General features: G+C 18.4%; 1 protein-coding gene and 1 long non-coding RNA gene across 2 annotated transcripts; one reads left to right on the top strand and one right to left on the bottom strand.

Moving 5' to 3' along the window:
- The first annotated feature begins 502 nt into the window (after positions 1-502).
- On the top strand, positions 503-24,693 carry LOC122713569. Its single transcript, XM_043934145.1, has 4 exons — positions 503-620; positions 4,666-4,801; positions 20,274-20,453; positions 24,110-24,693. The coding sequence occupies exons 2-4, from the start codon at positions 4,666-4,668 to the stop codon at positions 24,490-24,492; spliced, it is 699 nt and encodes a 232-aa protein (XP_043790080.1). The 5' UTR covers positions 503-620; the 3' UTR covers positions 24,493-24,693.
- LOC122713570 lies at positions 19,139-24,209 on the bottom strand. The gene is made up of 3 exons (XR_006346507.1): positions 24,081-24,209; positions 22,322-22,449; positions 19,139-19,356 (listed from the first exon to the last, which is right to left on the bottom strand). It is a non-coding gene; the product is annotated as an uncharacterized LOC122713570 (long non-coding RNA).
- Positions 24,694-24,900: the final 207 nt, after the last annotated feature.

Below are 24,900 nucleotides of genomic sequence, written 5' to 3'. Positions count from 1 at the left end.
CTAATCAATAAAATCTAACTAATAAAAAAATTTATATTAATATAATGTAATATAATGTCAAAACTTAAAATTTACTTACCTAAATATTTAAAATTTATATTTTTTCTTACTTACTTGTATTGATTTTTCCACTCAACAAGCATCATTCAAATCTATAGAAACTATGTACCCATGCTTCCGGGTTACACGAATACTAATTATTTACAATCCACTTCAAGTCATTGTCTATAAGATAACAAAAAAAATATTAACACAAATGTAACAAAAAAAGATATTTTAAATATAAATTTAAATATTCATTCTCTTTTTCTCGTTCTTTTCTCGAACAAATCGTGAACGCGATGAAAAGATGTGTGAAAATCAAGAAAAATCGTAACCCCCAATTATTAAGCCAATTATGTATAAGGTCGAACTAACAATAAGAAGAGTCTTGATGGATCCTTGTAACCAGGGTGGGATGAGTCTACAATGGTGGGGACTATTTCTATATAATCGACAGTGAATGTGCCTGTCTCTTCATAATCCTATCAGTGAGCACGTTTCTTTAACCGTCGATTTCTTCGTCCGTCCCATTTTGATCTGAAAAAAAAAATCGCAAAAAGAAAGACAAGTGAGACAAGGTGAGTGTTTTAAAAAAGAACAAAAGAAGTATTTATATTGTGCGTGACTTATATCGGTCTATTATTTTATTTTAAAAATTCTCACGATCATAGAGTCATCTACGGAATACTCGCGGAATACGAAAAATCGCACCAGTGTTAAACGAGAGGAGAAAAAGAAAAATAGACAAGTGCAACAAACTAAATACATATATGTATATGTATATCATAAGGAATATTGCAGATATAAATGCTGTACGTTCCTGCGTGACGAATACTAAAGATACATTAATTCAATGAAAAATTGTTTGAAGAATAGAACTATAAATAATACTTTTATAAGAGTTTGTTTTGCATCTTGGAAATTATTTAAAATGTTTTCATAGAAAATAATGTTTTTATGTATATAAATAATAAGTATTATATATTTAAAATTCTTAAAATAAAATGAAGATATATACAATAACATTTAAAGATGTTTAATATTAAAACTCCTAAAAAAAACAAATTTCGTATTTTTACGATTATTGAGAAATATATGATATGAAGATATCAGATATATGACATGATATTGATCAAATATATGAAAAGGTTTTTGATAAAATTAATATTGTAATTTATTATTATTATAGAAATTTTCATACGTATATCTACTTATTTTTATAATATCACTTTAATTATAATTATTTATATGTAAAATAAATATTTAGATATTACAAATTAGTTATTTTAATTAAAAGTTTTGATTTTTCTCTTTTTCATTTGAATTATATAAATATTTAATTTGTTATTAAGCATTAATAAATTGTTCTTAAGCATAGAGTATTTAATATTAAAATAATAAAAATATTGAGAATATTTGAGAATAATATTTAAAAAAATAAAATTTTATTTTGCATTGAAATATATATATAGTTTTATGTTAAAATTTATATATATAATAAATAACGAAAATTATATAATAATAATGAAAGATAATTAAATAATTATGATAAAAAAGAAAAGCAAATGTAATTCAATTTAAAAAATTCTTAATAAATTTTAAATTTTAGAAAATATATATATATATATATATATATATTATATATTATATATATATTTTTTATATTGTATTATATTCTATATATATTATATATATAATTATTTTACAATATCTATAATATAACAATATCTATAATATAACAAAAAAATAATTTATTTTTTTTATTAAAATTTTTTATAGAAAATAATAATTAATGTAAATATTAAATTATTAGTATTTCTGAATAAAATATTATAAACTATTTTCTCTAAAATCAATATAGATATAAATTTGAATGGTTCAAAGAAGTTAATATTTTCGAATAATAAATTTTAAATGAATGGAATAAGTTTTTTATGTATAAAAAAAGTGAAAATACTATATTAATTTTTATTAGATAATAAAATTGAATTTAATAAAATTTACAAATTTTTTTTCTATTCCATATAATTAAAAAATTATGGTGAAGAATACTTTATATAAAAAAATTTTCGTCGCATATCTTTAATAATATAAATTTTTTTCTATATTCTCTTATGTAGAATATCCTGTGATTTAAAAAAAAAATTTTGCATCTTATATAGAATATTCTATCTATAAAAAAAATCAATTGTTATGCTTTTTAATTTTATAATATTTTTATAATTTTTTTCGATTTATAGAAAAATTGTTGCAAATATATTATTAATAAAATATTAATAAGTCAATTTTAAATTTTAAATTCAATAATAATACAATTTTTTTTTCTAAATCTTAGAAAAAAATCTTAAATTTTAAAAAGATCTTAAATCTCATTTTTTCTAATTAAAATTTATTAAGATTTTTTTAAATTTAATTACATTTGCTTTTCTTTTTTATCATAATTATTTAATTATCGTTCGTTATTTATCATTTTTATATTGAAATATATATATATATATATAATTAGTGTTAAAATTTATATATATAATAAATAACGAAAATTATATAATAATAACGTAAGGTATTATAACGTTATTATATATTAAATATAACAAAATTACCTTACGTTATTATTATATATTTTTATATAACGTAATATATAACGTATATATATATATATATATGTATATATATGTAATAAAAATTATATAATTATTATATAATATTTATTATATATTAAATATATGAAATTTCTTCCTTTTTTTATTATATTTTAAATAATTTAAAATAAAATATATAAAAATTGCTTTAAATATATTTAAATAAACTAATTAAATCCAAAATATTTACATTAAATACATATATGATTTATTAATAAATTTGCATTGCATTATACATTTTGTTAAAAAAAAAATAAATTAAGAACATTCTGTAAGTAAAAAATGAAAACATTTTGAAAATATCTTCATAGAATGTAATTTTTTATTTCTTCTAAATAATTTTTCATAAGGCAAAATATAAAAATAAAAAACATCTTCACATTGAAACTATAAAATTATTTTTCACTAATTCTATATTAATTATGCCATTTTTTATCCCTTATTATGCAAGAGAATTCTTGCTTCATGCGTTTTCATTTTTCTTCGAGGAAGCAAAGAAGCAACTCTCGATAATCGTTATGTTCGATTGTACAAAAAAACGTTCGATCGTTAGCCAGATTTACAAATAAAAAAATTCATATTATCAGATCACTACGCGATATAATACATAGCAGTAAACTGAAAGTAATGCTACTATCTAATTATAAATAAAAAATAAACGTTTATCTTTTAACGAAATTGGCATTCCTTAAGTGAAACTTTTGTTGATTTAAATTAAATGTATATACCGAGTCATGATCTTATCTTACGTGTCAGTTTTAACCAACAAAACTTTTACAAGTTTTTATCATCATATGAATGACAATTATAGACATATAACAATGATATAAGTTATTTTAAAATTAAAATTAACGTCCTTCAATAGTCTAGGATTTCATTGACGGTTTGAATCTTGAAAGATTGTGCGATAGATCATCTTGTGATTTATAAAGATTTTTTTTCTGTTGAAAAAATTATGTTATAAAGTTTTGATTTACAAATTGGAATAAATTTACATTAATAATATTGCTTTAATAAACATTTGTAATATATATAGTTTTTTAAATTTGTTTAACTATTATTTTTTAAATTTGCTTTATTGATTTGTGATTAATAGTTATAATTATTTGAACTAATTTTTGATTGAATTTTTGAATAAAAAACTACTATTATATTATAATTATATAATTACGACTATTATTATATTATATTATAAGTTAAATTTTTCTTTTATTAATTATAGAGATAGCTACTTAAAAAAAATGAAAACAAAGAAAAGTAATCTAAGAGGAGAAAAAAAAAAGAAATTTTTTTTCATCTTTTTTAAATAGAATTAATTTTTTATTATTTAAATAAATGTTATAATATTTAACAAATATTTTTTTTATTTTAAATAATTAAAAAATTATATATTATATAATTATTATGTATTATATAATTATATAATAACTATAATGATAAATACTATATATATAACTAAATAAGTTTCATATTCATTTAATGTTTTTTTAATATTTAATTATTTTATTATTTATATTTATTATTCATAAATAATATAAAATATAAAAAAATAAAATAATGCTGCATCTATTTAATTCAATTATAAATATTCAATTCGTGTATAGTATATATTGTATAATAAAGAATCTATAGAATGATTTAAAATTTTATTAAAAATAAAAAATGAAATTATAAAATTTATTTATATTTTACAAATTTTTAAATAAAATTTTTTCAATAAAATCAATAATAAAAAATGTTGAATCTCATATTTTAAAATTTATTATTTTTAAAAATATCCTATATTTCATGCATTAAAACAAAATTATTATTTCTAAATTAAATATTAATTATTTTCAAAATAAAATATTAATTTATTTACATAAAAAGCAAACAAAACATAAAAATATTTTAGTCCAATTTTTATAATATATTATTTTGATTATATTTTATTATTTAATTTATTATTTATTATATATCATTTAAAAATAAATTCACTTTTTAGATGATGTTGGTGCCGCTGACCGTGGTACTTTTTGCAACGTTGGTATACGCCCAACCAGCTATAAATGAAATTCGGCCACAAAGCAATAGGCCAGGAAGATTCCTATCTCTTCCCATACCTCAAAAATGTGCAAACCGTGAGTAAATTTTTAATTTTGAAATTTCACGACTTTCTTAGTAAATACAACACTATAATATTTATATTTCTTCAATACTTTTTTTTTTCACTACAATATTTCTATTTATTTTTTATAAATATTGTTGCCTAGCATCCTTGAGGCTTAATTTAACAAACCTAACTTGAAATTTAAATTAAAATTCAAAGAATAAATTAATTATTAATGATAATTAGTTATTTATCATTAACTAAATAAGTTTTACATTATTCATTTAAATTTTTTTAATATTTAATCATATTTTATTATTAAATAATATAATTTTTATAATAATTCAAATCAAACTAACTCAACCTTCTATTCAAATTAACAAAACGCATATAAAAATTCAATAACATTAATATTTATAATATTTTTTATTAAAGATTTAAAAAATCCTTTAATTTAAATTAAAATTATTAAAATCCTTTTTTATTTATAAAAATTATTTCATGTTTTATAAAACTGTTTTATAAATTATGTTTTATAAATCAAAAATAATATCACCGATATTACGCATTAGAAAAATTCTATAATCTGAGTTTTATATGAATATTTAACTTTATAATAAGATTGTAATGTTATATTAATTTATTTTCTAAACGAATCAAAAAAAATTTTTAAATTCTAAATTTCTATTATAAGTTAAGATTGTTTTTTTTTACATACATTATAACAATATAATATTGCAAAACTTGCATAATTTCGATTCTCTCCAGTAGTATTTCCGTCAAAGTTCAACATTTCTAATCACGATGACAAAAGTAACATGATATCTATGACGTTGGTGATAAATACAATTCGTTTCTGTGAATCCGGGGCATTTAGATACTCCAGTACGTTTTCCCAACGACTAAAAGAAATTGAGGTTAAAGCGACTTCATGTACAAAACTCTCGCGCAATCTTATGATTATAAACAAAACATTCACTTCTTGTGCAAACAAATGTATACTACATTATTCAATTTTAATTATTATTATTATTAATTACCGATTAAATTTAATTTTTCTTTTTATTAAAAAATTATATCAATGTATATACATATTAATTTTATTATATTTATTTATATGTATAATTAATTACAAAAATATCCAATTATATTCAATAGATTTTATGCAAAATTCTATATTAATAAAGAAAATAATATCTAAAAAAAATTTTTTTTTTAAAAATATTTATTATTTTCTTAAATAATTATGATTATACATATATATATAATAAATATGGTAAGAAGAATTGAATACAAAATACATACATATATACAATATATTCAAATAAATAAACTTTAAGATTTGTCTAATTTTTTAATAATCATTCATAATATATGAAATAGATACTCAAAAGATACTTTCACGTGATTTAAATTCTGATATTTAATTGTTTCGAGAGAATGATTTTTTTTTTATTCGCATCAATTTTTCAATTATTAGTAATAAAATTAATATTTTTTTTTAAATTACAATTAAGTATTATAAATCAGATCAATCTAATGATCATAATTTAAACTGATTATAATTCAATTGTATTTTTTCATTTGATATTATTTAAAATCATTGTAAATTTTTAAATTCTTAATCATATTTATTATTTGAGGTTTCTTCTCTCATGTAGAATTATTTGAAATTTAAATTTTAAATTATTTGAAACCATTTGAATTCTATTTAAGTCTAGTATAAGTATAAATCTACAGTTAGTTGATAGCTTATTATTAATAGATCATAGAATACGAGAATAATGTTTCGTTTCGACTCGTTTATGTTCGATGCACTTTCTCACAGTTAGAATGCAAAATCAAGAAACTGGCAAATGTCTCGTAATGGTGCCGTGATAATTAGTGAGAGAACGTGTAACAAGACGAAGTTAAGGGAGAGATACCGATTCGGGGTCAACGAGAGTCGACAGAATAGTTACGTAATTTCGAACAGGATGTTTCGTCGGCTTTGTTTTGACCAACTCCTCGCAAATGATAATTCGTTCAACATGAAATTATAAAAAACTTATTACCAGTTGCCAATTTTTTTTATAATTATAATATTATTTTTTAACACTATTGTTAATTTTATTTTAAAAAATTTTTTGTGCAAAGAGATTATGAGGATTATATTTTATCAAAAATAGAATTTTACACAAAATAGAAGTTTATCAAAAATAGAATTTTGTTATTATTATTTTTTATTATTATTTTAATTGTTTTATTATTATTTTATTATTTTATTATTATTTTATTATTTTATTATTATTTTATTATTTTATTATTATTTTAATTGTTCTTTTTTTAAATTTTTTCAAAGATTTTTTTTTTTTTTTTAAATTTATAAAAATTATTTTATAAAATCATTATTGATTATGTCTTAAAAAATCTGCTTTGAGAATACATAATTCATTTTCTCCAAGTTAATCTCTATTCTTATTCGTGTGTATCTTAACTAAGAGACCACTAACTAGGAAGATATATCTCACTATCAAAAAATTTGTATAAAACTTAAAACCATTCGTTGAAGCAAATATTCTATGCAATTGATTATCATTATTCCAAATAAAAAGTATTCCAATAAAACAAATTGAAGCAATATATATGCAAAAACATTTTCAAGATTATATTCGATTTTAAGACATAATTTTGCTTAACTGATATAAACTGAAATGGCATTTGTTGTGATGTATTAACGTATGTTTCCTATTTTTCTTTGACATTTATCTCAAGCAATAATTTTTTTATGTGAAGAAATATGCAAAAACAATCATTAGTACCTTTCTCAAAAAACATAACATTAACAGAAAGTTATTTATTGTTGTTTTACTTAGGTTTAATACTTGGAATTAAAAATAATCTATACCAAATCTAAACTTATTTAATTTTCATTAAATAATTAATTAGATTAAATAGATTAAATTCGCCGATAGGATAAAAAATAACAATTGTTTTTTATTTATTTATTCGTTTATATAATTAATAAGAAATATTATTCAATTAATAATGCAATTGTATAAGTTTTTCTATACAAGATATTACAGTTCGAATATTTTATCAATATATTTGGTAAATCATTTAATCTCTTGAGTTAATTTTATTATTTTTTATTTAAAAATTTAAAAAAAACAATTTTAGCGCCATTTTTTATTTTTTTTTTCTTTCTCTTATTTATATTTTCAAGAAAATATTCGAAATTCATAGTCTCATTTTCATATTTAATCACGTGAAAGGTATTAATGTCGCAAGAATGTAATATATTCGGATAAGACTATGATCATCTAACATCCTAATGATTGCACGTTTGTAACGTTCGATCATCTACAATTGCATTCATTTGCCAAGTTAATAACAATAAGAAATTCTAGTCATGTGATGGATCGATGAAGATAAAATTCTTTCTTTAGAAGAAGAATCGCTTTTTTATTTTATTACTTTTTATAAAATCAGAAATGTGATTTGAATTAGTAATTGAATAAGTAATGAAAAATATTTTATTTGATATATTATATATCATTAATAATATTCCATATTTCATTATTGTAAACATTTAATATCAATGATATTTTTTAAACAGAATATTTAATTTTTTAAACATATATTTTTATACTGTTTGAATATTTTTAATATTTATAATTAAAATATTTATTTTTGATTATATTGTTATATATGTTTGTAATATTCATGTATATATTATACATAATATTTAAAATATTTAATATAACTGAATGAAATCTCACTTTTCATAATTTTATGATGCTAACATTTTATGACAATATAGACATTTATAGTCTAATATATCTTATGAATTTCATAAGCATTGACAATAATAATTTTTGAAATTTTCATTCATTTTATATTAATACTATTAACTCTTTATATTAAATTTTTTCCTCGTTAAATCTACAGTAAAACATTAAAATGAATTTATAATAATAAATTACAATTAAGAATGAAAATAAATATATATTTCATAAATTATATATTTATATATAAATATAATTTATAAATAAATTTATATTATATATTTTGTTAAAAGATATTATATTTTTTAAATCGATAGAAATCAATAACAAAAATAAATAATTAATGTATTTGTTATATCTTCGTAAGTTCATTAAACATTCATTAAACATTATTATCATGCTGAGTCTATATATCTATATTATTAATTATCTCTTTGATTTTTTCAGAGATTTTTTATTATTTAAATTATCCAACTATCCTTGTCACTGATTAATAACGCTGAATTTAATTTATGCAAAATTCTATATATATATTTAAAGAAAGTTTTTTGTTAAATATGATTATAATTCTATATTGCCATCTAAAACATCGAATAATGAGTATCAAATTGAATTAAAAAATTTTTAACAATATCTCTTATCCATCGAAATGAATATTTCTGTTAGTCAAGATAAATTGTTATTTTGAAGATATCCAAATAATATGAGCTGAAACAATGTTCTGGCAATTGATTTCAACAAAAATTCAAAAACTTTATGTTTATGTTATCATAGACTTAGAAGGAGATTGAAAATTTAAAAGAACAATAATATTGTTTCTTGAGAAACTTAATTTTTAATTAATTAATTAATTTATCTAACATTTCGTAGACATTTTATATTCTATATATTTCTATATATAACAACTAATAATTATATGTATTTATAATAAAGACATTACCAATAATAATGATTTAATTTAATTAATAGTAATTAATAATTAATAATAAAAGATACTTGTTGGTTGATTACTTTTTAGATTGTAAAAACTATGAATTAAGTACAAGAACAATTTAATGATCATTCTTATTATGTTTCATGTATAATTTTCAAAATACATACATCAATTACATGTACTTAAAAGATTTCTTTTTATCATATATATTTATAAATGATATATAACATATATATATATATATATATAAAATAATTAAATAGTTATAAGTAGTTATGCATAATAAATTCTAATAATGTTACATAATTTGGAATTATTAAATATAATATTAATTATATACAATATGTATTTATCAATATAATGTATACAAATTTAATTTATATAAAAAAAATATAATAAAATTAAAGTTAAAGAATTCAAAACAGACAATTGAAAAAATAATAATAATTTTTTTATTATTAAAATTTTTAAAAGTTCTGATGTCACAAAAATAAATAAAAATTAGATATATACTCTCAATTTCATCATAGTCTAATAAATTCTAATAATTGCATTATATAAGATGACATTTAACATATGAAATTTAAAGAAAACTATCTCTTAACTTTCCTAGAATTTATATTTGAAAATTAATATAATGATACATTGGTTACTTAATCACTTAAAATTCATTACATCAATTACATATTTCTGATAAAATTGAAAACTATCATAAAATAAATAAAATTATATTAATAAATAATTAATATAATATAATAAATAAATATAAAAAATAACATAATCGACATATATTCAAATTTTATACCAAATACAAAAATACAAAAATGTAAATATACTTTAAATCCAATTACCAGTGTAACATCATTATTAAGCGTAAAATCTTAAGCTACTTAAAAGAAATTCAACTTTATAATAAAATATAATTAAAGAAAATTAGATTAAATTTATTGCTGATGACCTAATTATCAATACTACATGATTAAAAAAAATTTTTTTTAATTATTTTATTCTATCGATATTCCTTATTATACATATAGAATATTTATATTATACATATAGAATATTTCAAAGTAAAATTTATGAAAATTAATATCGAGTGAAAGTAAACAGTTATGTTAAAAGCACTAGGTGCGTTTTCTTATGTCAATCTTAAAGATATTAGAAAGTTAATGAAATGATCCATAATAAATTAAAAAAAAGATTCAATAGCCCATAGAATCGCAAATGCTATTTCTTTACCTCAGAATAATTTCAAATAAATGAATAATATTGTTAAACCGTTAGTTTTTTTTTTTTATTCAATCATAAATATGAATATTTAATGAATTACAATAAGAAAAAAAATTACAAAATTAATAATAAAATATAATAAAAATATAAAGTTCTTATCTAATATTATTGAGTATGTTTAATAAGTAATTTTTCTTATTCATTATAAATAAAACATTAATTGAATTAATCAGAAATTAAATATTGATTCATAAAATTCAATCTAATGATCAAAATCGTTGATCAAAATTATGTAACGTTATTAGACCTTAACTTATTAGACCTTAACTTATTGGTTTTACAAGTTCTTAGATTGTTATTAAATTACTTATGACAGTACAGCTGACCAATCATGTGTCGCAACATATACATATTGTATAGTTGTCCAACTAACAACATCACAAAAGGCCGATGCTTCGCCGCCATGAAAATGTCAAGAATTGTTGCGAAATGAAACAACAATGTACCACAGAGATAATTTCAGCATTGCTCGTTATACTCGCTTGTAATGAGCGAATACTACTCTTCAAATGATAGTTTGTATCTATTTTCGCATGAATGCTAATTTCGAATTCGATAAATTTTTTCTTCGTCCATAATATTTAATATTATTACAATGTGATTAGTCGCTTTGGCTCTTTTATAGTGATTTTAAACATAATACATACAATTTTGTTTCTAAAAATTATGTATATTTTTATAATTGTGTAACTTTTTTTTTTAACAATATCTCAAAATTTCATATTTTTTTTTACAAATACTTAATTTTAAAATAATTAATTTTTCTTTTATTAAAAAATTAGCTTTTGAAAATAAATTTCATAAATTTTTTTATTTATTGCTGTGTTGATATAAATATTTTATAATTTCAAATTTCATTATTTGAATTTTTTATAATATTCTTTATTTAGAAAATATTTATTTAGAAAATTTAGAAAAATTATATATTTATAATAAAAAAAAATGATAAGTAATCTTTTATATGAATACGAAAATTATTTGAAATTTAATTATTTTATTAACATAATTATCATTATATTCATTTTACATATATATTAAATATGAATAAATATTAAATAATATATATGACTATACAAAAATTTCAATTTCACTTAATGATTTAACATTAAAATTATTATTTATATTATTTTTATTTAATTTTGAATAGTAACATATCTAATCTTATAATTAATATTAAAAAATTTATAAAAAAAAAGATGAATTAATTAATTTCATATTGTATCATTTATTAATATATTTTTTAATAATAAAATTGAATAATAAAAATAAAATTGCGTATTCAATTATATATAATTGAATATATATAATTGAACAAGATGATGAAGGAAAAGAAAACCTGTTATTCTCGGTCATGAGACGAATCGAATCTCGACCTATTGACTTAAATCGCGGGAATAAGTTTCACCAGTCTTGACTTTCATTTTCTTCGCATCTTTGATCAAAATTATTTTTATATTTCGCATTTTTACTATTTATTTATGAGATTTGATTACACATGCTGCAAGATTTTTCATTTGAAACATCACTCAAATATTAAAATATTAATTAATATTTTATAAATATTTGATTTATGATTAAAAATATAAAAATTATACTTTTAATAATCAAAATAATGAATTAAATCGAAAAAGAATAGGTTAACACAATATTTAATAATTGCATTTTACTTTATTTTTAATTTTATTTCTCTTTATTTTTATTGATAATTTTTAAATTAAATTTTTCATTTATTTTTACAACATAACCTTTGAAATGAACATTTTTTTATATCGATTCGAAATTAATATGCATAAAGATCGCTTCTAATCAATTAGAAGTTTAATTAGTTTAGATCAATTTCAACTATAAGTAAATAAATAATCATATCTGTAATATTTTAATATAAATTAAATTAAAAATTAACTCTAATTATAATAACATTAACATTTTAATATCTATTTTAATTATTTTTTAAAAAATTTTTTAAAATTTTAAAAATTTTAAAAATCTTATTTCTATATAAAAACATAAAAAAATTGAGTTCGTAGAAAGGATTTAAATTTATTATATCCTTTATCTCTTTGGAAAAATATGTACTTACTATGCGTCAAAGAAGAGGTATTGTACGCTTTCTTTTTCTCTTTTCAAGAAATGTCAAATATCTCTCACGTTCTGTTATCCACAAATATAATCTGTAAATATTAACCATTTTGTTCGCATAAATTAAACGTTTCTGAAATCTTTCGACAACGCTATGAAACACGTGTAGGTCGTGACACGTGAAAGCGAGAGCTTTCCATTCCTTTGACACACCTTTTATTTGAAGAATCACTTTAAAATCTTATAAAAATCATGCTTGTTATTTGTAATATTCATTTTCATTTATCTTTTTTTTTTTTTTGCTTTTTTTTTTGCTCTTTTTATGACAATTTTATTTACAATTAAATATTGTATATTTATTATTTATAAATTTTTATTATTTATAAATTTTAAAACGATATAGTTACTATATTTTAAATTTTAAAACGCATAAGTTACTATATTCATAATTATCACAGTATAATATAATTTTTAAAATATTATTTTAAAGTAAATGTATTATATTTAATTTAATTTTTGAATAATAAAAATATTAAATCACATATAAATATTAAATTATTATAATTTGAAAAATTATTACAAATATATATGAGATGAGTATTTGACCATTTTTAGAAATAAATTACAAATTAAATTGAAATAAATAAATTAAATTAAATTTTACTAACACTCAAAAATAATATTTAATTAGCAAGATATTTAAAATTTTAAATATCATTAAAATTAAAATTAAAAAATTTAAATAAAATAGTAATTAATTTATATTTATAAAAATTATATTAATTTATATTTATATTATAAACTAGAATTTTGTATTCTTCGAAATTTCTTATAATTTTTATAATATTTAAAAAGAAATATTTTACTTGTTATTACTATCTGATTCATACAAAAAAATTAAATAAATATAAGTTTTTATACGGAAAAAACTGGCATAAGTTCTTGAAATGAATTGGCATGCAAATATGATCAATAAATGATGCCGAAAGCGAATGTGAAAAGTGACAAATATCTACTATCCATAATTAATAAATTCTACTTTCTCCGTCCTAAATTGATTATTGATATTTTATATGACTGACAATCGAATGAATTTGTTTAAGTTATTTTCTCATTATTAAACAAACACTAGAAAAAATAACTAGAAATTATTAATGAAAGTTTTAATTTTCTATAATTTTTTTATATGATTTTAAATTTGTATCTTATATCTGAAAAATATATGTATATATAATCTTCCAGGATTATTAAAAGAGATTTAATTTTTGGAGTTTTTTTTGGATAGACATTAAAATTTACGATGATAATTTTCTTTTTTTTTTATAATTAAAATTTTTTAATTATAAAAAAAATGAAAGTATATAATTTTTAAACTTAAATAATTAAATAATCTATATAATTAAATATCTTCTATGAAAATTAAGATTAGAAATTTAGAAAGGAAAAGAATAAAAAATATGCATGTATTGTTATTTTATATTTTTACCAATCTCATTAGTTTCTTTACATATTGCGTATATTAATAATTTTTAAATGACATTTTTATTTTACTATTCATTAAACAAAAAACAAATGAAAGATTTTATAAGAATTCATTAAATGAAAACAATAAATATAATAATTCATTTATTATAATGTTTGACACGCTTAAAATTGACATATATACCATATACATTTTAAGAATACAATAAAACCAATTTTCAAAGAGAGAAACCGTTGGTGAATTTCAAAAGAAAAGAATCAAGAGGTCGATTCAAATGATTATCGTTCCTAGTTTCTTGACACAATGGTGAAACGTACGAATATTTCTAAGGCATAAATGTTTAATGAACGGTGATATAACGTTCGTTAATTATGAATTATGAATGTAAAAGAAAATCGAAAAAAGATAAAGTGGGAGGGATTAAATTTTTTTCTCATAAATCTTCATTAAATACAAAAGCATGTTCACGAGAAAATAAGAAAAATAACTTCGTGAAACATGACAATCTATTTAATGTCACTTTTGTTTGACCTCTTGTCTTATGACTCTTTTATATACCAATATATATTAGTATATATTATATGAATCTTTTAAATGCAAAATATCATATCTATTAAATTACATACTAATTTTTGTGTATTTCTTAAGAGAATATNAGAAATAACTTACATAGTATATAATTTTTTTAAATTTTCCTTTAAAGATTTTTATGAAAAATTATGTATATTAAAAAAATTAAATATTTTTCTCTCAAAACAAATTTTTTAATTTAATAAAAGAATAATAAAGAAAGTATGGAAAATATACCAGTATTTTTATAAAATTTCTTTAAATTTCGGGCAGTCTTGTTCATTAAAGAATAATTTTAATTCTAAACAATCATCAAATTATATAATATTATTTATTATATAATTTTTTAGATAATTTATATTCTATATTATATTATATTATATTTAAAATCTTAAAAATTTCTATTCAATCAATCAATCAATATTTCTTCATTGTGTTTTATTAATGTACATTTAAAATCTAATTTTATGATATAATATTTAAAAATTGAAAATTAGAAAAAAATACTAATAATATTAATTTTAGATTTTTTTTAAAAATTATAATTCTATAATAATATTTTTGTTTGTATTTTTGTTTCTTAAAAAAAAAATTGATATAAAATATATACGTATAATTATTTCAATAATTACTATATATATATATGAAAGTTATGTATCAAATATAAAAATTTTCGACGATATCGATTACATATAAAATAGTAATAATGAATGTAGAAAAGTAATTTATAATAAATATATAAAATAAATAACTTATAATGATAATGAAATTATGAATAATAATAAAGATATAGAGGTGAATATTTCTTTTAATCATGATCAATAATTTATAATGATGATGAGATTAATAAAGATATTAAAAAGATTATATTAGAAAGATTATATATTTAATTAGAAAGATTATAAAGATGAACATTTTTTTTAATTTTTCTATCATTCATAGAAAATTTATTGTCATTAAAAAACAAAAAAGAAGGAAATTTGAATTACAAATGGAAATAATTTCTCAAATATTATGAAGCGTACAATAGATCTAATTGTATATGATATCGTAATTATTTTTACATTCATTGTTGTCTATGTTGTACAACTTAATGCAAGATTATACAAAAAAAAGAGAAACGACATTAAATCTAGAAATATCTTACTTATTAAGATGAAAAATCAATTTGATATTTAAAAAATTATATTTGCTTTATAAATTATTTAATCGAGAATAATTAATATTAAAAAATGTTTTAATAATTATTATTTTTAATCTTATTTTAATTTTTAAAATTAAGTTAATTTTAAATATTTTAATAAGTATCACTTTTTTAGATTTTTCTTTTTTTTTTATTTTTCTTAATATATAATATGCATCATATAATTTAATACAATTAAAATCTCTATATTCTAAGCTTTGTATTTTTAATAAGCTCTTTTAAGATTTCTTATTATAACTTTTTTAAAATTAAAAAAATAATTTAATTTTATCTATTTATCACTCTTTCTTAACTATTCAATTATTAAATAATTAAAAATATTTCTTTAAATTATCAAAAAACAAGAAAATATTTAAAATAATCTTTAAAAACAGATAATCTAAGTAATACGTACATAGTTATATCTCATATAAAATTAAATTAATAATCGACGAATGAAAATTTTACAAAAATCACGAAATATTAAATACTAAATGTTCAAGGATACTTCTATTTGCATTTATGTCATTAAAATCATAATTTCTTATAGAAATTTCATCGAATTGATTCCAACAACAAAAATCATGAGCTTGTTTTATATCATAAATCTTGATAGAACATTTTTGAACCTTTATTGATATAATTAATATAATCATTATTTCCAATTTAATGAAAAAATACTTATCGCGAGAAATAAATTGAATCAAAATTCTTTAGAAATGAATAATAATGTCATTATTATCAGATTACAATGTCATTTGAATTAATTTATTTAATTTTCAATACTTCTATTATTTCTAATAAAATATAAACACATAAAAATCTACTTTATGTGAATTAAAAAAATAATCAAATTTTAATGAGATGTACTCTCTCTCTCTCTCTTTCTCTCTCTTTCTCTCTCTTTTATAATATTGAAAAATTATTATTAAATTATATTAGAGAAGTTTTCTTCGTAATTTCTTATGTACATAAAACATTCTTTAATCATACAGAATGAAAAAAATATTTTAATTATTACTAGATTCGATTGCAATAATCTAAATAACAAAAAATGATATTCTATTTAAACAAAAAAAATGAAAATGATATTTTATTCATCGAGATTTATCCTCAAAATTTTTATAATTGCTTCTTATACATTGTCTAATTTATAAAAAAAAAAATTATATCGATATTAATAGTAATTTTTGAGTATATTTTAGATCTTCATATGGAACACTCTATATAATTGAATATTATTGAAAAATTATTTCTTTATCTAACATATATACTATTCCATAATATTTATTTGTAAAATCCTTTATCAATCAAAAAAAATATTTATTTATAATTATCTACTTTAAAATTTATTTTCCTATTATTTTATATGGAACATTTTAGCATATTTAAAATATTATTTTTTTATATAATATATATCAAAGAAAAATTGATTCGCATTGATTACTGTATCGATTAAAGAAATAAAAATATTTATAATTATCTATTTTAATAATTTATTTTTTCCTCTCTATACAATTATCGCTTCTCAAAAGAAAATTTCATCTTTAGGTTCGATTCTCGATTGAACAATCAATTCAATTTCTGCTTCGAAATCATTCAAAAAATCAAGCCATTCGGTGATGACATTCACCGTGAGATTCTCTTTTCCATGATATGTCAGAAGGAATAAACAATTTAATCGTTTTTTCTCCTCTTTCCTCTTATTCAATAGTTATTTTTCCATCGAAAAGATTACATGCGATTATTCCTCTCCGAAGTTAAATCTTATGCATACATCGATCATTCATTTGCTTGTAACATTATGAGTTATGAAACGCATAATAAATAATGATGCAAATATGATCAATATTTATATTTAATATATTATTATAATAATAATAATATATATGTGTATAGTGATGTAATTTCTGAATATAATAACAGATTTTAATATATCAATATTAATTGATGATACTAGATTGTATAAATTCATGATATTAATTTCTTATTAAATATATTATAATATGGGAAAATAATGTAATAATTCGATGAGGATTTAATAAGTTTTTAATGTTTTATTTTACAAATAAATTATCATAACTATTATAATTTTACTTAATATTTCAGATATAAATATTTAAGTACAAAAACTGGAAAATAAGAGACAACAGTTAATAGAGAAAAGAACGATAATATGAAATTTCATTTATTTTTTACCGTTTTTTGAAAAATTAGTATGTTAAATAATTAAAATTTGGCTTTAGTTTAATCCCTATATATTCCTCTTTTATATTTAAGAACTTCAAATAAAAGCAATAAAAATCCTTTTCGTTATAATTTTTGAATTATACATAATAAAGAGATAATTATACGGAATAAGTAATATTAAAATTTTATAATATTTATTTGAATAAGATAAAATTAATAAGTTATATTAATAAATGAAATGATTATTTCATCTAATAATAACGATAAAATTTACCTCTTAAAATTTTGTTTTAAATAATTAGTTACTCTGAATCATTAAAATCAATCAATCAAAAAGAAATTTAATTAATTTGAAAATAAAAAAGAAGTTAAAATTTGTAATTGTTTCGAAAAAGTTTATAATATTTTATGCGGTATATTCACAGGTATCATCGTAATGATTACATCATATGATAAATTTGAAAGTGTCAAATACGTAATCACAAGATACGCAACATACTTTAAGTAATATACTTTAAGTAATATACTTTAAGTAATATAATATAATAATTTTCTTTCATATAATATTCAATGTACAATTGTTATAAAAAAAAATCATCTGATTGCCCTTGAAAAATTATACTGTTATTCTTCCGAATCAATAATAAAGTTTCTAGTTTATTTAAATATTTATCTAACTTTATTTGCAATATGAACAATTCAGAAATAAAGATTGAAAAATCAATTTCAAAATTAAAGAAAAATTCTTCATTAAATTAATAATTTTCATAAAATCAATATTTATAATTTTATTTTTCATCAAAGAAAAGTAATTATAGATGAGTAGTAACTATTTTGATTATCATTTTTCTTTTTTGTCATATGAAAAATGATTGAGCTTTCTTATTTACCTAATATTATTTATGAAAATTATCAATTCTTCAAGTAGAAAAAATTAAAATTTTAATGACATTCAAAAGAATATACATATATATGCGAAATCATGATGACTTGTAATAGTACTGCTGAATACGAACAATCCTTTCGCAATCGAAACGTTAGGTTCTCATAATGACATATATGTCGTAAATCGTCAACAAGAGAGACATTCCTGCATAATCAACAGAAAAAAATGTAAGACCGTTGACATTTAAGCGATAATCACGTTCAATCAATTACAAATTCATCTTATTTTTACATAATAATTATAACTAAATCATAAAATTTTTTCTTTTCATTTGATATTTAATTCTATTTTTTAAAAAGAATTTTATGAAAATCTTATGATTAAATATTTATACAAATTATACAAATTCAAATTTTTATGAACAAGATTGTAAAAATAGAACATAAATAAACATTTCAATTCATTTTTCAATTGCATAATATATTTTAGATATTTTGTGTCTTTTCATGTATCTTGTATTAAAGTAAATTTTTATACATTCAAATTTTTCATAAATCCATATCTACTTTACTATTCTACGCAATTTATTTATGATCATAACAATTGCATTTATTAATATCAATTAGAAAATAATAGTAAATAAAAAATCTTACATTTATTTTTAAAAAATTTTTCAAAATTTTATTATTTTAATAACATAATTTATACTGTGTATATATTTATTGTATATTTTTATATTTTAAAAAAAACTCAATGTTAAATTTCACATTAAATATCTTAATTCTCTTATACAATTTAATTAAATTTATAAGTAAAATTTCAAAAATTATCAATTAAAAAGTTTATCTAGAAATTAACAAGTTTTGCAATTAAATTTTATAAATTAAAAATCAATTGATTATTTTATTTTAGATATAAAACTATAAAATTGTAGAAACTGTTTATGTAATGAAAGTTTATGACCTAAAATTCATCATTTATTAACTATTCTATCTAAGGATTACATAATTTTTTTTTTTTTATGCTAATTCAAATATCCCACTTTAAATTCGCATTAATCTACATGTACTTAATTAACTTATTAATTACTTATTAATATTAATTTTACATTCAATTTACAGGGCCGAAAGAATTCAACTATAGAGGGCACAACTACTTCTACAGCGGACATATTCCCGCTCATGCAAATCAAAGAGTGGATTGGTTAGATGCTAGAAACATTTGCAGAGAATATTGTATGGATCTTGTTTCAATGGAAACGCAAGATGAAAATAACTTAATCTTCAGACTTATTCAACAAAGTAAGCGATTTAAATTTTCGAAATATTTTAAAAAAATTTATCAAAATTTTTGACTATTTTATAGTAATAAAATTATGTAACTTGTTAGAATTCTTCAAATATTTTTAAAAAGAAAAAAATCTTTTAGATAATTATTTTAACGAAATTCTTGTATAAATTCACAAGAAATATGAAAAAAATATAAAAACTATATTTATTTCAAATTATCATCTAACTAATAATCTCTCACGTAGAATTGATGATTAAAATTCACGCAAAAAAAGGAAAAAAAAGAATACAAATGAAAAAAAAATTGTTTCAAAATTATTCGAATTTTCAAGTTAAAATTTTTTCTTTCGAAAAAAAATCAATTCATGGAATAAAAAATTTTTGCCTTGTATTTAATTATTCATGAGGGAAAACGAAGCCTTCCATTCAATTGAATAATCTTGAAGAGAATAATCACAAGAAGAAGAATGATTCATTAATGTATGATGCACAGGCACGTTTCGCGAACGGTTGACGCGTGATCACGAAATGTTTTTACCTTTGGTTTCGTGCAAGCTCAATGTATATGCCGATTGCATCGTAATTAACTCCTCTTCTAGTCTTTTTTTTTTATTCTCACTTCTTCATATAATTTTCATTTCGTAACATTCGTTTCACGCATATTTGCAATATTATTAAGAAATTATTAAGAAAGAGGTTGATATATATAGAAACGAATTTCTACAAATTCTTTTTATGATGTTTTTATCAATGTTCTATGGAATAATAATTTGATATGAAATTAAAACTTATTAAATAACTTAGAATTTAGAAAGTTTTTGTCTTATTAACAAATTTATTATTATTATTATGCAATAAAACTTATCAATATAAATAATATGAAAATCTTTAAAAAAAATAAATATCGATTTTCTCAATGCATATTGATAATTTAAATTATATCTTTTTAATTTCTTCTTTATTAGCAATAAAATATAAAATATAAAAATATAAAATATGCCTTTTTTATGTATATACAATTTATATTATTATCAATTTTAATTAATTATTTTTAAAAAAATAATTATTATATAATTGAAACTTGAATATATGTATTTATAATAAATAAAATTTAGTATATACTAGTATATATTAAACTGACAGAAAAATTTTGTCCTTGTGTAACAGATAAAGAAATAATTCTTAAACAATTAGATTAATAGATAACTTTTTTATATAATTTCATTGTTTAATAAATATTTACTAAATATATTTTGTCGTAAAAAGAATCACATTTCATAAAAATTTCAAAAAAAATATTTAATAAAATATATTTATTTATTTTCCATCATGATGTGAGAAATTTTTATAAAAAAAATTTTAAGCCTTTATAATTTATGACAAACATATTATCATTGAAAAAATATATACTCTTTGAAATATAGCATTGAAGATTAAGTTATAAAAATAATTTTATTGAATAAACAAATAAATTGTATTCTAATTATTCAAAAAAAATGAATTCAAATGATGAAATTTTATTAAAAAAGAGTAAAACAAGATCCTAGATTCATAATTGTTGAATTATCATCTTTCATATATAAAGAAAATTCTTGAAACTTCTTACATTATTGCACATGTAAAATAGCAACAAAAAAAGAACTTGTATATAATTGTATAGTTTTCAAAAAATAAAGAAATCGCATTCTATAAATATTTTTTTAAACTTAAACAATACTTAACGAAATCATCTAATATAACTTAAATTTTATATATTAACTATAAAATGCATATGAAAACAAATTCATTTCATCAATGTCTTAAAGTTTAGAAAGTTTTACAGCTGAGATAAAATCAAAGGCAACAAAAAAACAGAAGCAGGTTCGTGAACAATTTATTACCTGGTATAACTTTCGTTCTTTAGCCAACTAGATAATATAGAAATTTCGAAACAAATGATCCATTGCCGACGATGCTTCGAGTTCACGTTAAGTAACATCACGTCTTCAGCCATAGTATTTCTTCACAACTAAAGAAAGTGAAAGAAGAAGAATCAGTAGTTTTATAGTTGGCTATTACAAGAACAATATTATGGAAATAAATTTTGATCGAATACTTCAAAAAACTAGAATCAATATTAAAATCAATATTATCACATAAAATTGTTTTATAATTAAATATTATAATTTGTTATAATTATTTTGGAATATATAATATATAATATTTGATAAAAAAATTTAAAAACATCTTAAAAAAACAAAAACGAAGAATTTATTAATTTTGCAATTAATTATTAATTATAAATAATTTTGAAATAATTCAAAGAATTTTCAATAAAATATCGATTTTATATAATAAAAAATAAAAAAAACAAAAATATAATATTTTTTTACGAATATAATTCTATAATTAAAAAATCCTATTTTTAAAAATTCAAAATTTTGTTAAATAAAAAATAATTATTGATCATATTATAATTTAATTAAATTAATTATTATTATTAAATTAATTAATTATTAGTTATAACTATTAATATAATATATAAATATATATATAAATTTCACAAATTTTTATTGATTATAATCAATAATTATTAAAATAATATTATGAAATATAATTATAAATAAAAAATTTTTTTATTGAATCAAATATTTAAAAAAAAGAAAAATTTAAAATTATTATAATTATCTATTATTAAGAAATATTGAAATCGAATATGAAAAAATTATACAATTAAATAATTTTATAGTATTTTAATAAATAAAAAAATTCATTTTATGCATATAATATATCTATATAAATTTACCTGTAGCTGATTTGCATACAAGTAATTGCTTTTGCAAATAGAGATACAATTTTCATTCATTGTCGAGAAATTAGAATTTCCACATTAACGAGCCAACGACAGAATCTTCAAGGCGAAACGAAGGATTTTTTAAGTGGGTTGAGGCTGAAGAATCTCATCTTTTTATATACATACACAATTACATCACGGAACGCATTAATCATTTCTAGTATACGTATATGAATGTGTATTATCACAGAATAATATGATCTGAAAATTGCTTGATATTTCTAAAAATAAAAATATACTTTATTTTTTTGAAAGTTTTAAAATTCTCTATTGCATAATAGAAATATAAATTTTATATCAAATACTTTTTTCATATTGAAAATTCATTTCTGAATATTTTAATAATAAATTTTCATAAAATTATTGAAAGAAAAAAAATAAATTTTCACTAAATCGAAAATGATAAAATAATGCAAAATAAAAAATTTTAATATATCATTTTATATTATTTTTATATAAAAAATAAAGAAATTTATATAATAGATATTTTTTACAATTTTAAATCAATTTTATTATATCAAAATAAATTATTATTATATACATATTTTATAATATAAAATTTTTATTTTTTTAATGTGTTTATTATAATAAAAACTTATTTGTATAATTTTTAAATATTTATTATATTTTAAAATTATTATTTATTTTATAATATTATTTTATTATGTTTTATTTTATTATAATATATATTTATTTTATTATAATATAGTTTATTATCAAACTAAAAACTACATTATTTTATTATTTATTTATTTTATACATGTATAATAATTTATATATTATATAATTTAAAAATTATAACCTACATTAATAAATTATTTTCTGCTTATCACAGATGATGTTCCTTATATTTGGACTTCTGGACGTCTTTGTGATTTCAAAGGTTGTGAAAATCGTCGTGACCTCGAACCTAAAGCTCTTTATGGATGGTTCTGGTCGGCCAACAGAAAAAAAATGTCACCAACAAATCAAATCCCTGAAGGTTGGTCCTTCAATCCATGGTCTCAAACTGGTCACAAGAAAGTTAGACAACCTGATAACGCTGAATTTGATATAAATGGCACTAGCGAATCTTGCATGTCTGTTCTTAACAATGTTTATAAAGATGGAATCAGTTGGCACGATGTGGCTTGCTATCACCAGAAACCATTTGTTTGTGAAGATTCCGAAGAACTTTTGAACTATGTGGCCAGTACCAATCCCAACATTCGCCTTTAAAGGCCTCGTGAATAAATAATCTATGTCATTAGCACTTGTTTAACCCGTTTCTTTTGCAGTTTAGACGAGACACGAATTAAAAACAGAAAGAAAATAAAAAAACAATCCGCAAATATTTTCTTAATTAAATTAACTACCTGTTTAATTTTAAAATATTGTTTCTGTCATATTAATTTACACATTAAAAGTTTAAGTTGAATTTTAAATATTTAGATTTACTAAATGTAAAATAACAAAATAATAATAAAAATAATTAATTATACATATAGTTATTAAAATACACAGTACTTACAATTGAATATATAAAAGAAAAAATATATATAAAAAAAAATATATAAGTTATTATATATTTACTGATGTAAAGACAATATTTATTGTTTATATAAGATTAATGATTTAAATTACAAA

This window comes from Apis laboriosa, unplaced genomic scaffold (assembly GCF_014066325.1).
Source record: "Apis laboriosa isolate Shangri-la unplaced genomic scaffold, ASM1406632v1 scaffold25_cov139, whole genome shotgun sequence".
NCBI lineage: Eukaryota > Metazoa > Arthropoda > Insecta > Hymenoptera > Apidae > Apis > Apis laboriosa.
This window is presented reverse-complemented; position numbering and strand designations above follow the sequence as displayed.